The sequence below is a fragment of the Centrocercus urophasianus genome, unplaced genomic scaffold (genome assembly GCF_019232065.1).
Source record: "Centrocercus urophasianus isolate 14NV4802_14NV808 unplaced genomic scaffold, USGS_Curo_1.0 seq_14, whole genome shotgun sequence".
Taxonomy (NCBI): Eukaryota; Metazoa; Chordata; class Aves; order Galliformes; family Phasianidae; genus Centrocercus; species Centrocercus urophasianus.
The window spans coordinates 18,163,076-18,176,523 of NW_024884586.1; the positions used below are offsets into that span (position 1 = coordinate 18,163,076).

Below are 13,448 nucleotides of genomic sequence, written 5' to 3' on the forward strand. Positions count from 1 at the left end.
ATATGGTGATTTCTTATGGCATTGACTGTTGCACTATGTTAAATACATTTTGTTTTGGTTTGATGACTGTTTTGATGCACTGTTTATTTCAACTCTGGAAGCAGAGACATTGCTTTCACATGGGCAGTACCTGGCTAACACACTGCGGAGGATGGCACCATCAGGAGGGTTGTTTAAATTTGTATGAGCCAATCTTTTTTAAAGTAAACACTGTATGTATGATTTATGTGACATTTTCATTCTGACAGCTTGGCATTTACTGTGAAAGATATGTAACACATAGGATGTGTTAGTTTGTCACCTCTAAAAAAGAATAACCATTCTAGACACGAGGAAGAAACCAGGTTTGGGCTTAGGATAATGATTATTGTTGGACTAGGGCCAAAATCCTGAAGTCGATAGAAGTCAAAACAAAATCAAAACTTAGACCCACCCCACAATGACCCAGTCCTGTTCCCTATTGATATCATGGCACTCCTGGCGGAGCTGAGAGCCTGGGATAAGGATAGGATCAGACCCGACCTCCAGGCTCAGATTTGTCTCTGGTTTACTGGAGTAAAGGCAAGCCTTGCATAGGTTTCCCTCCTCTTGTCTTCACACACACAGAAAGTTTAAACCAGCACATATGGAAGATCTGAAAGCTGGAGGAGGCTGAAGCCTCAAGAAATAGAGAGGCTGGAATATTTCAACACTGCTTCTGACTGAAGGAGGTGTTAGGGAAGAAGATGAGAAAGAAAGGAAGAGATGGTAGAATAACATAAATTAGAAGGGAACAGAGTTCAGATGCAGCTCAGATGAATGAGCAACAGAAATCAGTTACAGCAGGCTCAGGCACAGAGGCAGGTTGTGCAGCTGCTACATCTACCTGCAACTTTAAATACCATTCCCATGCCTTGCCATGGCCTGCTTAGTCTGATGTGTATTTCAGGACTGAGTGTTATATTTGGGTCCTCAGAAGTGGCCACATCAAACAGTGTTATTATCCGACATGAACAAGCTCTAGCAATCCCATTATTATGATGGACTGGGCAGAGAAAGGAGACAGTTTATGCCAAGTTTAACCTTTGCAATGTGCTCAAAAGCTGCTGCAATATCCAGAGCTCTTGGACTGTGTCCTTGTGAGAGGTTGAGAAGCCCAGAGGAATTTATTTCCTTACTGCTCATGGTCTAGCCCAGCTTTGGGGCACTTATTTGAGAACTATTCTCTAAGGTGTAAACAGCCCCATGTAGAGCTCCCTGCTGTTACACACCACGGCTGCTGGTAGAAGTGACTGGAAAGCTGGGAGCAGCTCCGGGCTGGCCTTGAACCAGCTGGCTTCAGCGAAGGGCCTGTGCAGGGAGCACCTGATTGGCCATCTCAGGGCTCCTGCTCACAGAGCATGGCTGCTCCTGATGCCCTCAGGAATCACACTGTTGTCACCCACTGCTGCAGCTCCAGATATGGTAGAACTGTTGCCACAGCAGAAGTAAGGAGAAGAGGAGGGCACGGAAGCCACCCGTGTGCCTCAGTGCTGTGTCCTTTGCCTTAATGCAGCACCACCATCACCGGTGTCATGACCTGCAGTACAAAGCCACACTGATTAATGCAGCAACACCAATGGCCAGGAGAGAGTATTTGTCTTCAATTCCTAAAAGCATTTTGGAATCACCAGTTTCTCAGATTCTGCACAGCAGTGCTGCACTCCTCTGTAAGTTTTCCCACAGCAGTTTGCACTCCAACTGGCAACGCGTGCCGGATCTTGGTCCAATTTCCATGCAGTTCTTCCTGTTGAAATAAAGCCCTTCTCAGACATTCTGAAGCCAGATCCCCCGCTACTGACAATTCCAATTGTTCCTCTGCTTCCAGCAAAGCGTGACTGCCTCCTACCAGCCCAGGGCGCACAGGAAGGCCTTCCCACTGCCATCTTACGACTCTGTCCCTCTGTCCCTTCCCCACCAGCCCCAGGAAGGCTCCTCATTGTGCCCAGTGCCCCAGTGCAGATTGCAGGGGCACAGAGAGTTGCAGGGCCACCAGTTAAGTGCTGTAGTTGCTGCTGCGGAGCTGAATGCTGCACCGTAATGACTGTGCTTCTTATGGCATCTTTCAACTGAGATTCTCACCATAATCCCTGTGAAAAGACAGTGCCAGATTTTGTTTCGTCAGTGACTTTCCCCACACTTTGCGGGTCACTTTGTGAGAGCCGAGATCTCCTCAGCCCTCCTCTTGCCCTCGCAGCAGCAGAAAGGAGGCTGAGGGTGCACATCCCTGCAGGAAGGACGGACGGAGCAGGGGTGCTGAGGTCTGCGGTCCGCACCAGAGACTTGGCTGAGGGGGGCTGAACCCCCATCATCCCCTCTGCCCGGCGAGGGCGGCTCCCGAGCCACGCTGCCCTCCGCTCCCACACGGAGGCCCCGAGGGAAGTGGCGTCCTCTCCCCGATGCCCCGTGCGCGCCAGCCCTTCGGTGGTGCTGCGGGAACGACCTCTCTCGGCCCCCCCAGGCCCCATGGCGCTGCCCGCCTCGGGCCGGGCTAGGAGAGGCCGGTGGCGGCGTCGGGGCGGTGATTTTCCGCTCCAGGGGCCGCTCATGTATATTTATTTATGCCGTGATGTCAGAGGGGGACCACGGCTCGCGATGACCGCCCGAAAGCGCCATTTCCTGGCGGAGAAGGCGGTGGCGGAGGGCCGGGCCCGGCCCCGGGGGAGGAGCCGCGCGGCCGCGCGCCGACAGGGGGAGAGTGCCCGGCACTGAGCGCCCAGCGGCGGAACCGTGCCGCGCCGCGCAGCACCGGGAGCGCCGCTGACCCGGCCGAAGCCGCCGCGGAACTTGGAGCGTTCCCGCAGCGTCGAAGGGCGGCCCGGCGGAGCCGAGGAGCCGGGGGAGGATGGTCGTGCTGGAGCGATGGAGCTGAGGCGGAGCATGGCGCTGCCGCGGCTCTTCTTGCTGGGACTGTGGGCTGCGGCGCTCCGGGACGGCGCCGTGGCGGCAGGTGAGGCGCTGACAGCCCGGCGGGGACACGGGGCCGACGCCGCCACAGGTGGCCGGGTCTTAACGTGCCCGCGAGGCCGGGCTGCGGTGAGCGGGAGCCGCGGTTGGCGGCGGGCTCGGAAAGCCTCGGGGGCCGGCGGAGGCATCGCCCCGGAGCTTGCCTCGCTCGGGTCTCTTCGGAGGAAAGCCGGGCGCGAGGCGTTCCCGGGCGGCTTTTGCTGGTGTTCTTTCTGAACTGCTTTCCCGAAGTTTCACCTCCGGGACCGCTCAGTGCCCGGCGGGCGGGAGCGGCGGCGCCGCGGCGGGACGGGACGGGCAGCGGCCAGCCGGAGCGGCGGGCACGGCGGGGCACGGGAAGCTGCCCGCAGCGCGCGCGGACAGCGGCCGTCTCCCCCTCGCTCCAGAAATAACTTCAGCAGACCGTGCTTCTGTTCCCAGCCATCAAAAGATTCAGCTGTCTCAAGAGTTTGTTTTTTAAAAAACTACCACAGGCAGATCCGCTGCCTTTGTGTTTGACAGCCGGTGTGTTCTTTTGCTGTCAGTTCCGTCTGTTGGCGAGGAATGTGACATAATTTCATTTCAAGCAGCCCTGCAGGCTGCAGCGGGAGCCGCTGGTGCGGATCGGCTCGGAGGAGCCCCGCGGGGTGAGGTTGTTCCCTGTGCTGCCCGAGTGCTGTCAGATGGGAAGGTGTGAGCGGAGAGTAGAAGGAGGAAAGGGAGGTGTTCACATTAACTTTGATCGCCTCTGTGCTCCCTCCCGATAACTGCAGGAAGGGTGCTGCAGATTAGGCTGCATTTTGTCAGAAACGTGTGAATTTACCAGAAGACTCTGACCTGTATTTCCTCATTTTAGTCGGTACTGACTGGGGGTTCGTTATACTTAGACGATGTGGAGAATTACATCTTGGGCTGAATGCTCACACTGTATGTTAAATTCCTCCAGCGTTACTTAGTGTGGGAACCGAAACCATAAAGGGTCTCTAATGACACTTCATTGTTTAATTTGTGGCTAACTTTTCAGCAGAGCCAGCCTGGGGAGTCCGGGTAGCTTGCTTCTCCTTTGAGGCACCTGAGGTGAGAGAGTGCTGGTCAGTGTCCATGTGCTCAGCTGCCTGCCCATGCTGGTTTGCTGTAGCACAGAGAGCTTTTGTGCAGCTTTCAGCTTTCCTGTTTTGCTCCAGCGCTGAGCAGTGGCAGGGAGGCTGTTTTCTGGCACGCACAGAGATATGCAATTTGTGTTACAGATGAGTTAAGTAATGTGAGATTAGATCATCCTCACCCAAGGTGATTAAATCCTTAGCCCTGCAAACCAGTTGCAGAGCCTAACCTAAAGCTAGCTTACTAGTTTTGCTGTGCTTTTTGTCAATTTTCTGAATTAACAGCAGCAGGTATGCAAAAACACAGTGTGCTGGCAGCAGCTGTTAGCAGCTGGTGGGACTCCATGGGGGAACATCCTGCTGCCAGCATTCAGGGCTGCTTGGGGTGCTGGGCTGCACACTTTCCCTGCTGCTGCAGGAGTTGTGGGGCTGGGGGGGAGTGGCATGCAATGCACCTCTGTGTTTGGTCACCTTTGGGTGTGATGGAGTTGTAGAGCAGCAGGGCTGCTGGCTCAACAGTGCTCTGTAGGGCAGTGAGGCATCCTGCAAGCAGCTGGCAGCCAGTGCCTGTAATGTGTGGTGCTTGCACCAGAGAGGGGGAGTGGTGGGGTGGTGTTGTTGGTGTTTGTTTTTGTTGTCTTTTCCTGAAGGATGCGGAAGCCGCTCTCAGGACATAATATTGAGCTGGGCTAGACCTGTTCTGATCTGTCGGTCCTGTGCCACTGCATAGGAAATGGCCACTCTCCCTAACAAAACCAGCTTCACATTTATTTTCCACATTCCACCTTTCCCACGGTTTCCTTTGATCCTCTGGTTCCTTTTTTATTTGCCATCTTTCTTAAACGTGCTCCTCCAGCTGGCTTCCGTGCTCTCTCATGGTAACACATTCCATAGATGCACTCTGCTTGAGGGAAGCACTCCCCACCCACCCACCCACACACATTGCTCTGGGCCAGATGCCGATTGCTTCTGCGGCAGCGTGGCAGTGAGCAGCTTCACTGGCGCTGGTCCTGCTGCTTTAGGGTAGCAGCTCTATGACCCGAGCACAGCACAGTCCTTTGGCCGGGGCCAGACACTGGGGAGGCTGCTGGGGCACACGTTTGCGTTGGGTGGCAAATCCCTGCTCAGCAATGAGGTGTGCTGCAAAACAGGCTTTGCTTTCACAGGTCTTGTAAATGGCAGGGAGGCTTCCTGTAACACGGAGGAGCTGTGTACACTGAATAACATGGCATAATTGAGTCTTTCTTGCGTCCCAGCTCTTTTCAGATGTGTACAATGGAGCAAGCAAGATGCTTTCTTAGCAGCACAGGAGCTCTGTAACTGAAATGAAAGCAGGGGAGAAAGAGGGAGGTGTGGTACTGCAGTGAGAATGTGCTTAATATAGCTGGACCGCAGGCATGGCCAAACTGTGGCCCTTTGGGCTGGTTCTGCCTGGTAGCATTACCTAGTGCTGAGCAAGCAGAGCTGGGAGCAGCCCCATGTACAGACTGAGCACCATCTCTCTCCGCTATAGCAATCTTGGTGCCTTTGGCTGTTGCCAAGCAGAGGCAAGACTGCTGCTCTATTTGCAGAGCATTCTGGTAGGGTATGTAATTCCAGAGCGCCAACCTGGAGTAATTTGCTGTACTCCAACCCCCCTTTTTTCTGGGGGTGGGGAGGAGTAGTATTTTTCTTTTAGGTATGAAGTTTACAGGATCTCCAATCAAATTAAAGGTGTCCCAGGGTCAACCCGTCAAACTAAATTGCAGCCTGGAGGGAATGGAAGATCCCGAGATGTTGTGGATGAAAGATGGAGCAGTGGTGCAAAGCGTAGACCAGGTGTACATTCCAGTAGATGAAGATCACTGGATCGGCTTCCTCAGGTACACCAGATGTGGAGAAGGAAGACTATCATGGAAGCTATTGCAGTGTTCTGCTGTCAGCTATAGCTTTGTGACTGCAGTGACCTCGGTGGGCAGGGTCCTTTGGCCTGCAGTTCAGCATATGGCTAAGGCATAACTGAGAGCAGAACTGAAGCCACTGAAGGCTGAAGCGATACACTGGAACCCTACTGGTTTCCTGACTGCTGTGCTAACAGGTGCTTTGCTAACACTTGTACTGCTTGAGACATGACTTCAAGGTGAAAGGCTGTTCTTGCCTTGTTCGTTCATCTTGCTCTGCTGCGCAGCTGGAAGACTAATGCCTGACTTACAGGTTCTCTCTCTCTTGTACTCTGTTTTCTTTCTCTCTCTCGAGCTGTCAGTCTGCCTGAGGGGTGAGCCTTGTTCATTGAAAGGGAGATTCCCAGGACTCCATCTGCTTTCTCTCTTTGAGGAAGTGTATTTGGCATCTGAACCTTCCCTGAGTTATTTTGCAGAGATTTTTCTAATATGTTTACTCCACACGATACCAGGCCTGCCCTGCTCAGAGGCTCAAGAACTCCCTTCTGCAGCGCAGCTTTCTGCGAGCTTAATGCAGCAGGAGGTGAGTGTTGGTGAGTTCTTGAAGTGAGTTAAACAGGATCCAAGCCTCTGGCTCTTTTTCTTTACGTAAGGAGAGTTTGTACAAGCAAGCATGCCATCACTCTGAGGGCTCAAAACTGTTAACTGACTAAGAATAAATCTTCTGAGCTGAGGCTTCTCCTCTTAGGTCTCTTGGTGTGGCATTGCATGGAGTCTCCAGTTCCAGCCACTAAAAATTTTGTGACTTGCCTGTAATAAATGTTCTCATAGGAAAAAAAAAAAATGCCTCTATGCCTTGTGAAACTGTTGCATAACGTTATGTTATGGAAACAGTTTGTCTTGAATCTATACCATTTACTTCTTCCCGTTCTGCTTTGCCTCTGTCAATCTGATCTCTTCTCACATCTTGCTTTTTTCCACTGAGAATTTTCTGCAGCCCCAGGGCTAAGTTAGGGTGCTAAATCCAGATGTCTCCATGTTTCTCTCCTTTTTCTTTTCTGCTACTGAACTGGTCATTTCTCTCCACTGCGTGACTCTGCAATCGCTGTGTTTCAGAACATGTGTCTGAATGGGCAGGACTGCTGCTTCCAAGGGAAGGTACAGCTCTGAAAATCAGGCTGTAATGGGACCATTGTGTGTATTTCACCAAATACTCTCCCTTTTCAGTCTTCCGTCCTGATACATCTTTCCCTGTCTCCAAGAAGGACTAGTGTTAGGAAAGTGGGTCTCAGATGTGCTGAAGATCCCTGCATGGCAGTAGGCACATGGCTGCTCATCGTGACGGGGCAGTAGACATTGCTATAATGACGGGCACTCAGAGTCACACTGGTACCTTTGGTAGCTGTAGCAGCTTTGGGACCAAATTCTGCCTTACTCACTACGCTGTCTTCATATCAGAAGCAGCTGAGATGCTGCAGATATCCAGTGGTGGATGGAGGAGCAAAATTTCTCCTATGAACAGCTCAGTTGCCACAACTGCTTTCCCCTGTTTAGGTGCATGCTTTCAGAAGGAGAGTTGTTGCTAAGCAAGTAACAGTGTAGAAAGGTTTGTAGGGTGAGGTCAGGGTGTGGAGTAAGCCGTGTAACCTCTTCAAAAGCACAAGCTGAGAGCTGCAAGTTGTTTTGCAGTGTGAAATGCTTTAGAATAACACTGAGCACAGTGAAGTGACCTATTTATTCCCACAGGAAGCTGTCCAGGCACCTAACTGAGGAAGAACAGTTGGGCTCATTGGAGGCGTGTGATTTGGAGTTTTCCGCTAGTTCAGGCACTGTGGGCTGAGCTGTTGCTCTCAAGGAGTAGATAGTCACGACTCAGGATCAAGGAGAGGACCGACCTCTTGCAGTTCTCTAAGGACACAAATTACAGGTTTTCTGCAAGGATATTTCAGAGAGAGGTTGTCTGCTCTGCTGAGGATCCTTCCATCCACTCTAGGGAGGAGCCTCCTTTCTCCACTGGTTTCCATGTGCTTTGTGCTGGCTATTGCCCTCCTCCCCAGAGCTGGCTGCATTTCTGTGGCTGCTGTCTGTGCATCTGGTTTGCCAAATTCTAGAGGGTCCTTTGGGGCAAAACATGCTTTATCCACATAAAATATCGATATGGCTTTTGACTTTTTTCAGCCTGAAATCCGTCGAGAGGACAGATTCTGGGAAGTACTGGTGCCAGGTTGAGAACGGGGGGAAGAAGGAAGAATCACAGCAAGTGTGGCTCATAGTGGAAGGTAAGGAGGAGTAGTAGTGCTGGTTTCCTTTCAGACTGACCCATCAATATACTTCAGGTGGAAGTGATGAGAATGGTTTGCTCGAGTGACAAGCTTCTTTGCTCTGAACCACTGCTGATAACTGCAGTGAGGTCGCTCCAGAGCAGGACTAAGAAATGAAAGGGTAGTAGCTTTGAGGAAAGGAGCTGTCAGTTTATTTGCCTTCTGGTTTTATTTTGGCACATTTCCCTCCAGTCCCTCAGTCCACCGTTGCTTTGGTCTTCAAATAGTTTATAGAATAGGCTGAAAGGGATCCATGGGGATCATCTGCTCCAGCCTTCTTCTCAAAGCAGGGCTTCAGATGGTTCTGTGTATTGGTCAAACAGATCCTTGAGGGCACAGTACAGCTTTAACCCAGTGCTGAGAGCTTCGGGTGAAGCACTGTACATCAGCGCTTCATAGACACACCTTGATGTGGCACCGTTTGCCTCGCCTTATCTGACAAAATACAACTTGTGGGTAGTTGTCTAAAAGTTACCTGAAGCAGAGTGGTTTGGCGGCTTCTTATTGCCTGTATTTCATTTCTCTTAAGCCTTGTTAAGTCCTTGGAAGCTGGTAGTAATAGGATGGTGCAATATTTGATGAGGCAGTTGACGGGAACAGTGTATTTGCATAGAGAACTGGATTCTTGGGTGTAATTAGTAACATTTTGGGCCAGAGTTTGATCAGTGCTTTTAAAGAGGGGGCATAGGTTGGGTGCCACCGAAGATGGTGTCGTTTGGATGGCATTTTACAGCAGAGGTCTTGCTCATTCAGAGCTGTGGAAACATTCGTAGTGGTTCTCGTGGGAAGAGGAGTGTTGTCCTGCAGTTGTCTTCATGAGTTCCAGGGGTTTGTTCACCTAAAACTTCAGGCACAGCTCCACCTGAGAAACATTACTTGTAGCTTAAAATTTGCTTTTGTATGGGGTTTCTATTTCTCTTCCAATTGTCATGGCCCATTCCAGAGGTGGTTGCATTTGCATGGTGGGTGCATTAGGAGTGATTGGGTAGCTCAGTATGCTGAGCAATCTGAAAAACAAAGGAGCCCTTCTGGATAATATAGGCAGAAAAGAACAAAGTCACAAAAACCAGCTGCAGCTAGAGAAGGGGGAGTGCTGTGAATGAAGGCCAAAGCTTACAGCAGAACGAGCTAAAAATGCATCTAGTCATTTTTATGAGAAAAGCAAGTATGACAGAAACTAGTTAAACTTGAACTGAGTGTGTAGTCATGTGAACTGGAAGGTAGTGGAAAAAGATAAAAAATTAACAGAAAATTAAAAGAAGTGATGAAGGGTGGATTTAAAAATAACAAACTGAAACTAGCTGCTGTTAGCGTAAGAAAATGCTTGGGAATGCAAATGCCTGTCAGTCCCACCTTCACTGTTATCTCTGAGTGTATTTCTTCCTTGGGCATGCCAGCTTTATCTAGAAGTGATTTGCTGTTTTAATAGTGACTGTTCTCCTCTTTGACTGAGGGGGAATCTTTTCTGGTCACATACACAGCCCTCTGTAGGTGTTGACACCCTTCACTATGCTGTACAGTGCAATAGTAGACTTGGGGATCTAACTTACAGTGAGATATGTAATATCTGTGGGTGGAGATTCACTTAGTCTTTATCAGACAGAAGTTGGTGTTTGAACTGTGTCTGTAATACAATGCAAATGTTTGATTGTATGAAACACTCCTCAGAATTTACAAAAACAAAATGACTGAGAATGTTTCTGGTGTAGCAACTAGATTCTGGCTTTACTAAGAAGGTGATAGTGTTTGATGCTTGAAGAGGTAATCCAGAGGCATGCTCTAGAGTGACCATCTGAAAATAAGGATTATCCTTCTTATAGAACTTTCCCTCTGAAATTACACCCCTGACCACGGGGCTGTCCCTGAGGCTGCTGACCCCCAATATGCCTATGGAGTCAGCACCCCAGCCTGACACACACAGATAGGTTCACCTTAATACTGTCTAAAATCTGAGCTGTAGAAGATTATCCCTGTAGGGTGGATGCTGGAATAAAGAATGCACAGGCTCATTTTCTCATTTTTGCCAATGCTTTCCTGGCTGTTGGCTGCTAGCTGCCTCCATGGTGCATCTGTGAGATGTGGGTGCTGGCACTCACCTCCTGCTGGGAACTGGAAGGCTCAAAATGCCGCAGACAGCGAGGTGTCCAGGTAATGTATTTACAGGGGCAGTGCAAGTTCCTGAGCCAGATGAGTCAGCTGCACTCCCTAAACTATGAGAGTTTTTAATTGTGGTCGTGGCTGATCTGGTTAGTTGCTACCAAAGTGAGAAAACCTGCTGAGCGGGACAGGATCCTCCCAGAAGGTTACCTTGGGTGCCATGGCAAAGGAACAGCAGGCAGGGATCCAGCTCACGGGTAGAAAGGGACACCGGTATTTTCCCCTCTGGCCTCTCTAGAAAAGGAGGACAAAGCAGGTGGGGGTTTCACAGGTGGTATCTGAAAAGTTCATTCTCTTTTATTCTTTATGCATGACTGCAGTAAACAAGTAAAGCATGTAAGCACAAATGAGCGATGAATCGTGGCAATGGCTGTACGTGTTCTGAGCCCTGGTTTTTGTGCAGATTGGCAGTGTCATTCCTGAGGTGACCTATTTTTAGACCTGTTTAAGATGATTCGTTTACATCACTTGGAAGGGACAAGTGGCAAGGAAGAGAGGAAGGCACGGAGAAACTGCCACATGAAGGACACCAATGGTGACCAGGCTGCCAGTAAAAGATGGAGGATGCCACTTTTAGTTGTAGAGCAGAGGGAATGACAAGCATTAGGCTCCTAAATCTATCTCAGTACCTACTAATTGCCTGCTTTTGCATGTGCTCAGCATCTGCTGTGCCAGCTGGAGCCATGCAGACCTGTCACCTCTGGCTGAGGGCAGGCAGGTGACCTAAGCGTGTGAGGGACCAGTATTGTTCATTGCTCTTTCTGTTAGCAGTTTCCCAAACACTTTCTCTGTCTGGGGGTGCCTCATTTCTCCTTTCAGTGTAGACACTGTCATTAGCTGCTGTGCTTGAGTTTAAAAGGCGCTCGGCACTTCTCTGGGCCTTCAAGTCCTCCACTGGTCACCAGAACTGGGTGTCTTGTTACATAGTACTGGTAGCTGCTGAAACTGCATGACTGGTTTGAAACACTGAAACCACCAGAGGCTTGGCACTCCCTGTAAGAGGAAGCATATCTCTGGATGCACTGCATTGCACTGGGCTATTACCAGTTGAGAGAAGTCCTGAGGTAGCCTTACTGCAGCTCCCTAAGGTTCTGATCCGAGACCTGTTGCACCACGCTGGACTTTTGCCACCGTGGCAAACAGATACTTACTGAGCTAATTACATTTATGTTAGCTCTGTAACAAATCATCCCTAATTTCAGAGCAGTCTGATTCTCTCAGTGTTGAGCATGCTGGGCAGCCCCTCCATTCAATTTGGCTGTGCAGAATGTTGTGAGTGATCCCTGCATCTCATCAGAGGAGTTCTCTCCTCATTCACACAATTACTAGTTTAATGTGTTTGGAAAGTTCCGTTTTTAATGTGTGGCAAGAAGTATCTGCAGCAGGGTTAAATGTCTTAAAAATGGTGTCAGGTGTGGCTATGGATATGGACTGTTGCTTCTTAAAGCTCCATTATCTCCAACTGAAAAAATTAGCAAATAATACTGTTAAAAGCTACTTTATAGGGAAGTTTTGAAGGAGGCTTGGTGAAAGAGAGATTTTCAAAGGCATTCTGGGGAGGAAGCATTCTTTTCTCACTGACTTATGGTAGGAATGAATGGCCGTTCACATCCTGAGGTGATCTAGCATATCTTGTTAAGGGCTTGGGCAGGGTCAGATTAGGCACAGGGGCAGGGTAGTTGGGTGTCCAGTGTTGAGCACTGGTATTAGAGGTAAAAAACAGAGTTGGAAAAAGCCTCTCAAGTTCCTATCACTTGTCTGTTGCTTTTCTAGGTGTGCCCTACTTTACTGTGGAACCTGAGGATGTGTCCGTGTCCCCTAATGCCCCATTTCATATGGCCTGTGCTGCTGTTGGTCCCCCTGAACCAGTGACAATTGTCTGGTGGATGGGAGACTCTAGAGTGGGGCTTCCAGACATCTCCCCCTCCATCTTAAACGTGTCAGGTAAGGCTGCTGCCAGTGCAGAGGGTCACTGAGCATCAAAAGTGTGGAAAGGGAGAGGAGAGCTCTCTTCCATATATGCCTAAGTGACACTGAGTCACCACACAGTTTGGGAATGTTCTTTGACTGCATGTGAGGGCTGAGAGATCATGAACACAACATATGAAGCCAGATCATCTTGGAGGATGATGGCTGTGTTTTCTGCTGGGGCACAGGCTCCTCTGAGCTCAGGTGGAGCTGGCACTGTGATGAAGATGCTACTGGAGACGTGATGCATTGGGTGCCTCTTCTGTTGTTCCACCTACATGGAGTGTGTTTATGGCTTTATTAAATGACTCTGTTGGTGATGTTTGGCTTAGAAACCTGAAAGCATTCACATGTAACAGACACCACCTCCTCTTTCCACATATAGCCATGTCGTGCACTGCTTTCCCCTCTCCCCCTCACTCCAGTCTCGCAGCTATGCTGGATATTGTTGTCATTAAAACCTGACCTCCTCATGCATTTTGGCACTTTTAGGCTGTTTGTATTGGTGCTGAAATGGGCTTGTTGACAACCTCAGAGACAACAGTTTGCTCCAGAGCTGGTGGTAGTGTGTGGTGGTAACACTGCCTTCCCACCAGGAGCCAATAGTATTTTGGGCTCTCCTCAGCCTGCTTTCAGGATAGGGCGGTGTATAACTACCAGTAGCTATTCTTGTCATTATCCTCCTACAGGTAACTTAATTCTAGTTACATGTCCAACAGCTTTGTGATGCGTCTCTATGCTGCTATTATTGTTGGCAACCCCGAGCCAAGCTTGAACTAACTAGGTTTTATGACTCAGATTCATCTCTGGGGCCTCTTCCTCAGTGTTAATACAGTTAGCACCCAGAGGGAGTTTGTTTGTCTCAATCTCTGGCCATCCTTCAAGCTATCCAATCCAATTAAGCATTCCCTTTAAACCTAATTGGTATGTAAATCAGAACTTGGTTTGTGATTTGTGATGGTTTTATCATCAGTTCCCTCTTCTACGTAGTCGCTGGATGCTGTTCCAAGCTGGAAATGAAAACTGCTCCCTTATGATATAATCTGCTGGTTGAAAAC

General features: G+C 49.7%; 1 protein-coding gene across 1 annotated transcript in view; it reads left to right on the forward strand.

Moving 5' to 3' along the window:
• Positions 1–2,862: 2,862 nt before the first annotated feature.
• The window catches only part of TYRO3 (TYRO3 protein tyrosine kinase), a 39,931-nt gene continuing 29,345 nt past the window's right edge, over positions 2,863–13,448 (forward strand). Inside the window, exons 1-4 of the mRNA XM_042813963.1 lie at positions 2,863–2,968; positions 5,743–5,926; positions 8,123–8,223; positions 12,196–12,366. Coding sequence (XP_042669897.1) covers positions 2,881–2,968; positions 5,743–5,926; positions 8,123–8,223; positions 12,196–12,366 — 544 coding nt within the window. The 5' untranslated portion in view covers positions 2,863–2,880. The remainder of the gene's footprint in view (positions 2,969–5,742; positions 5,927–8,122; positions 8,224–12,195; positions 12,367–13,448) is intronic.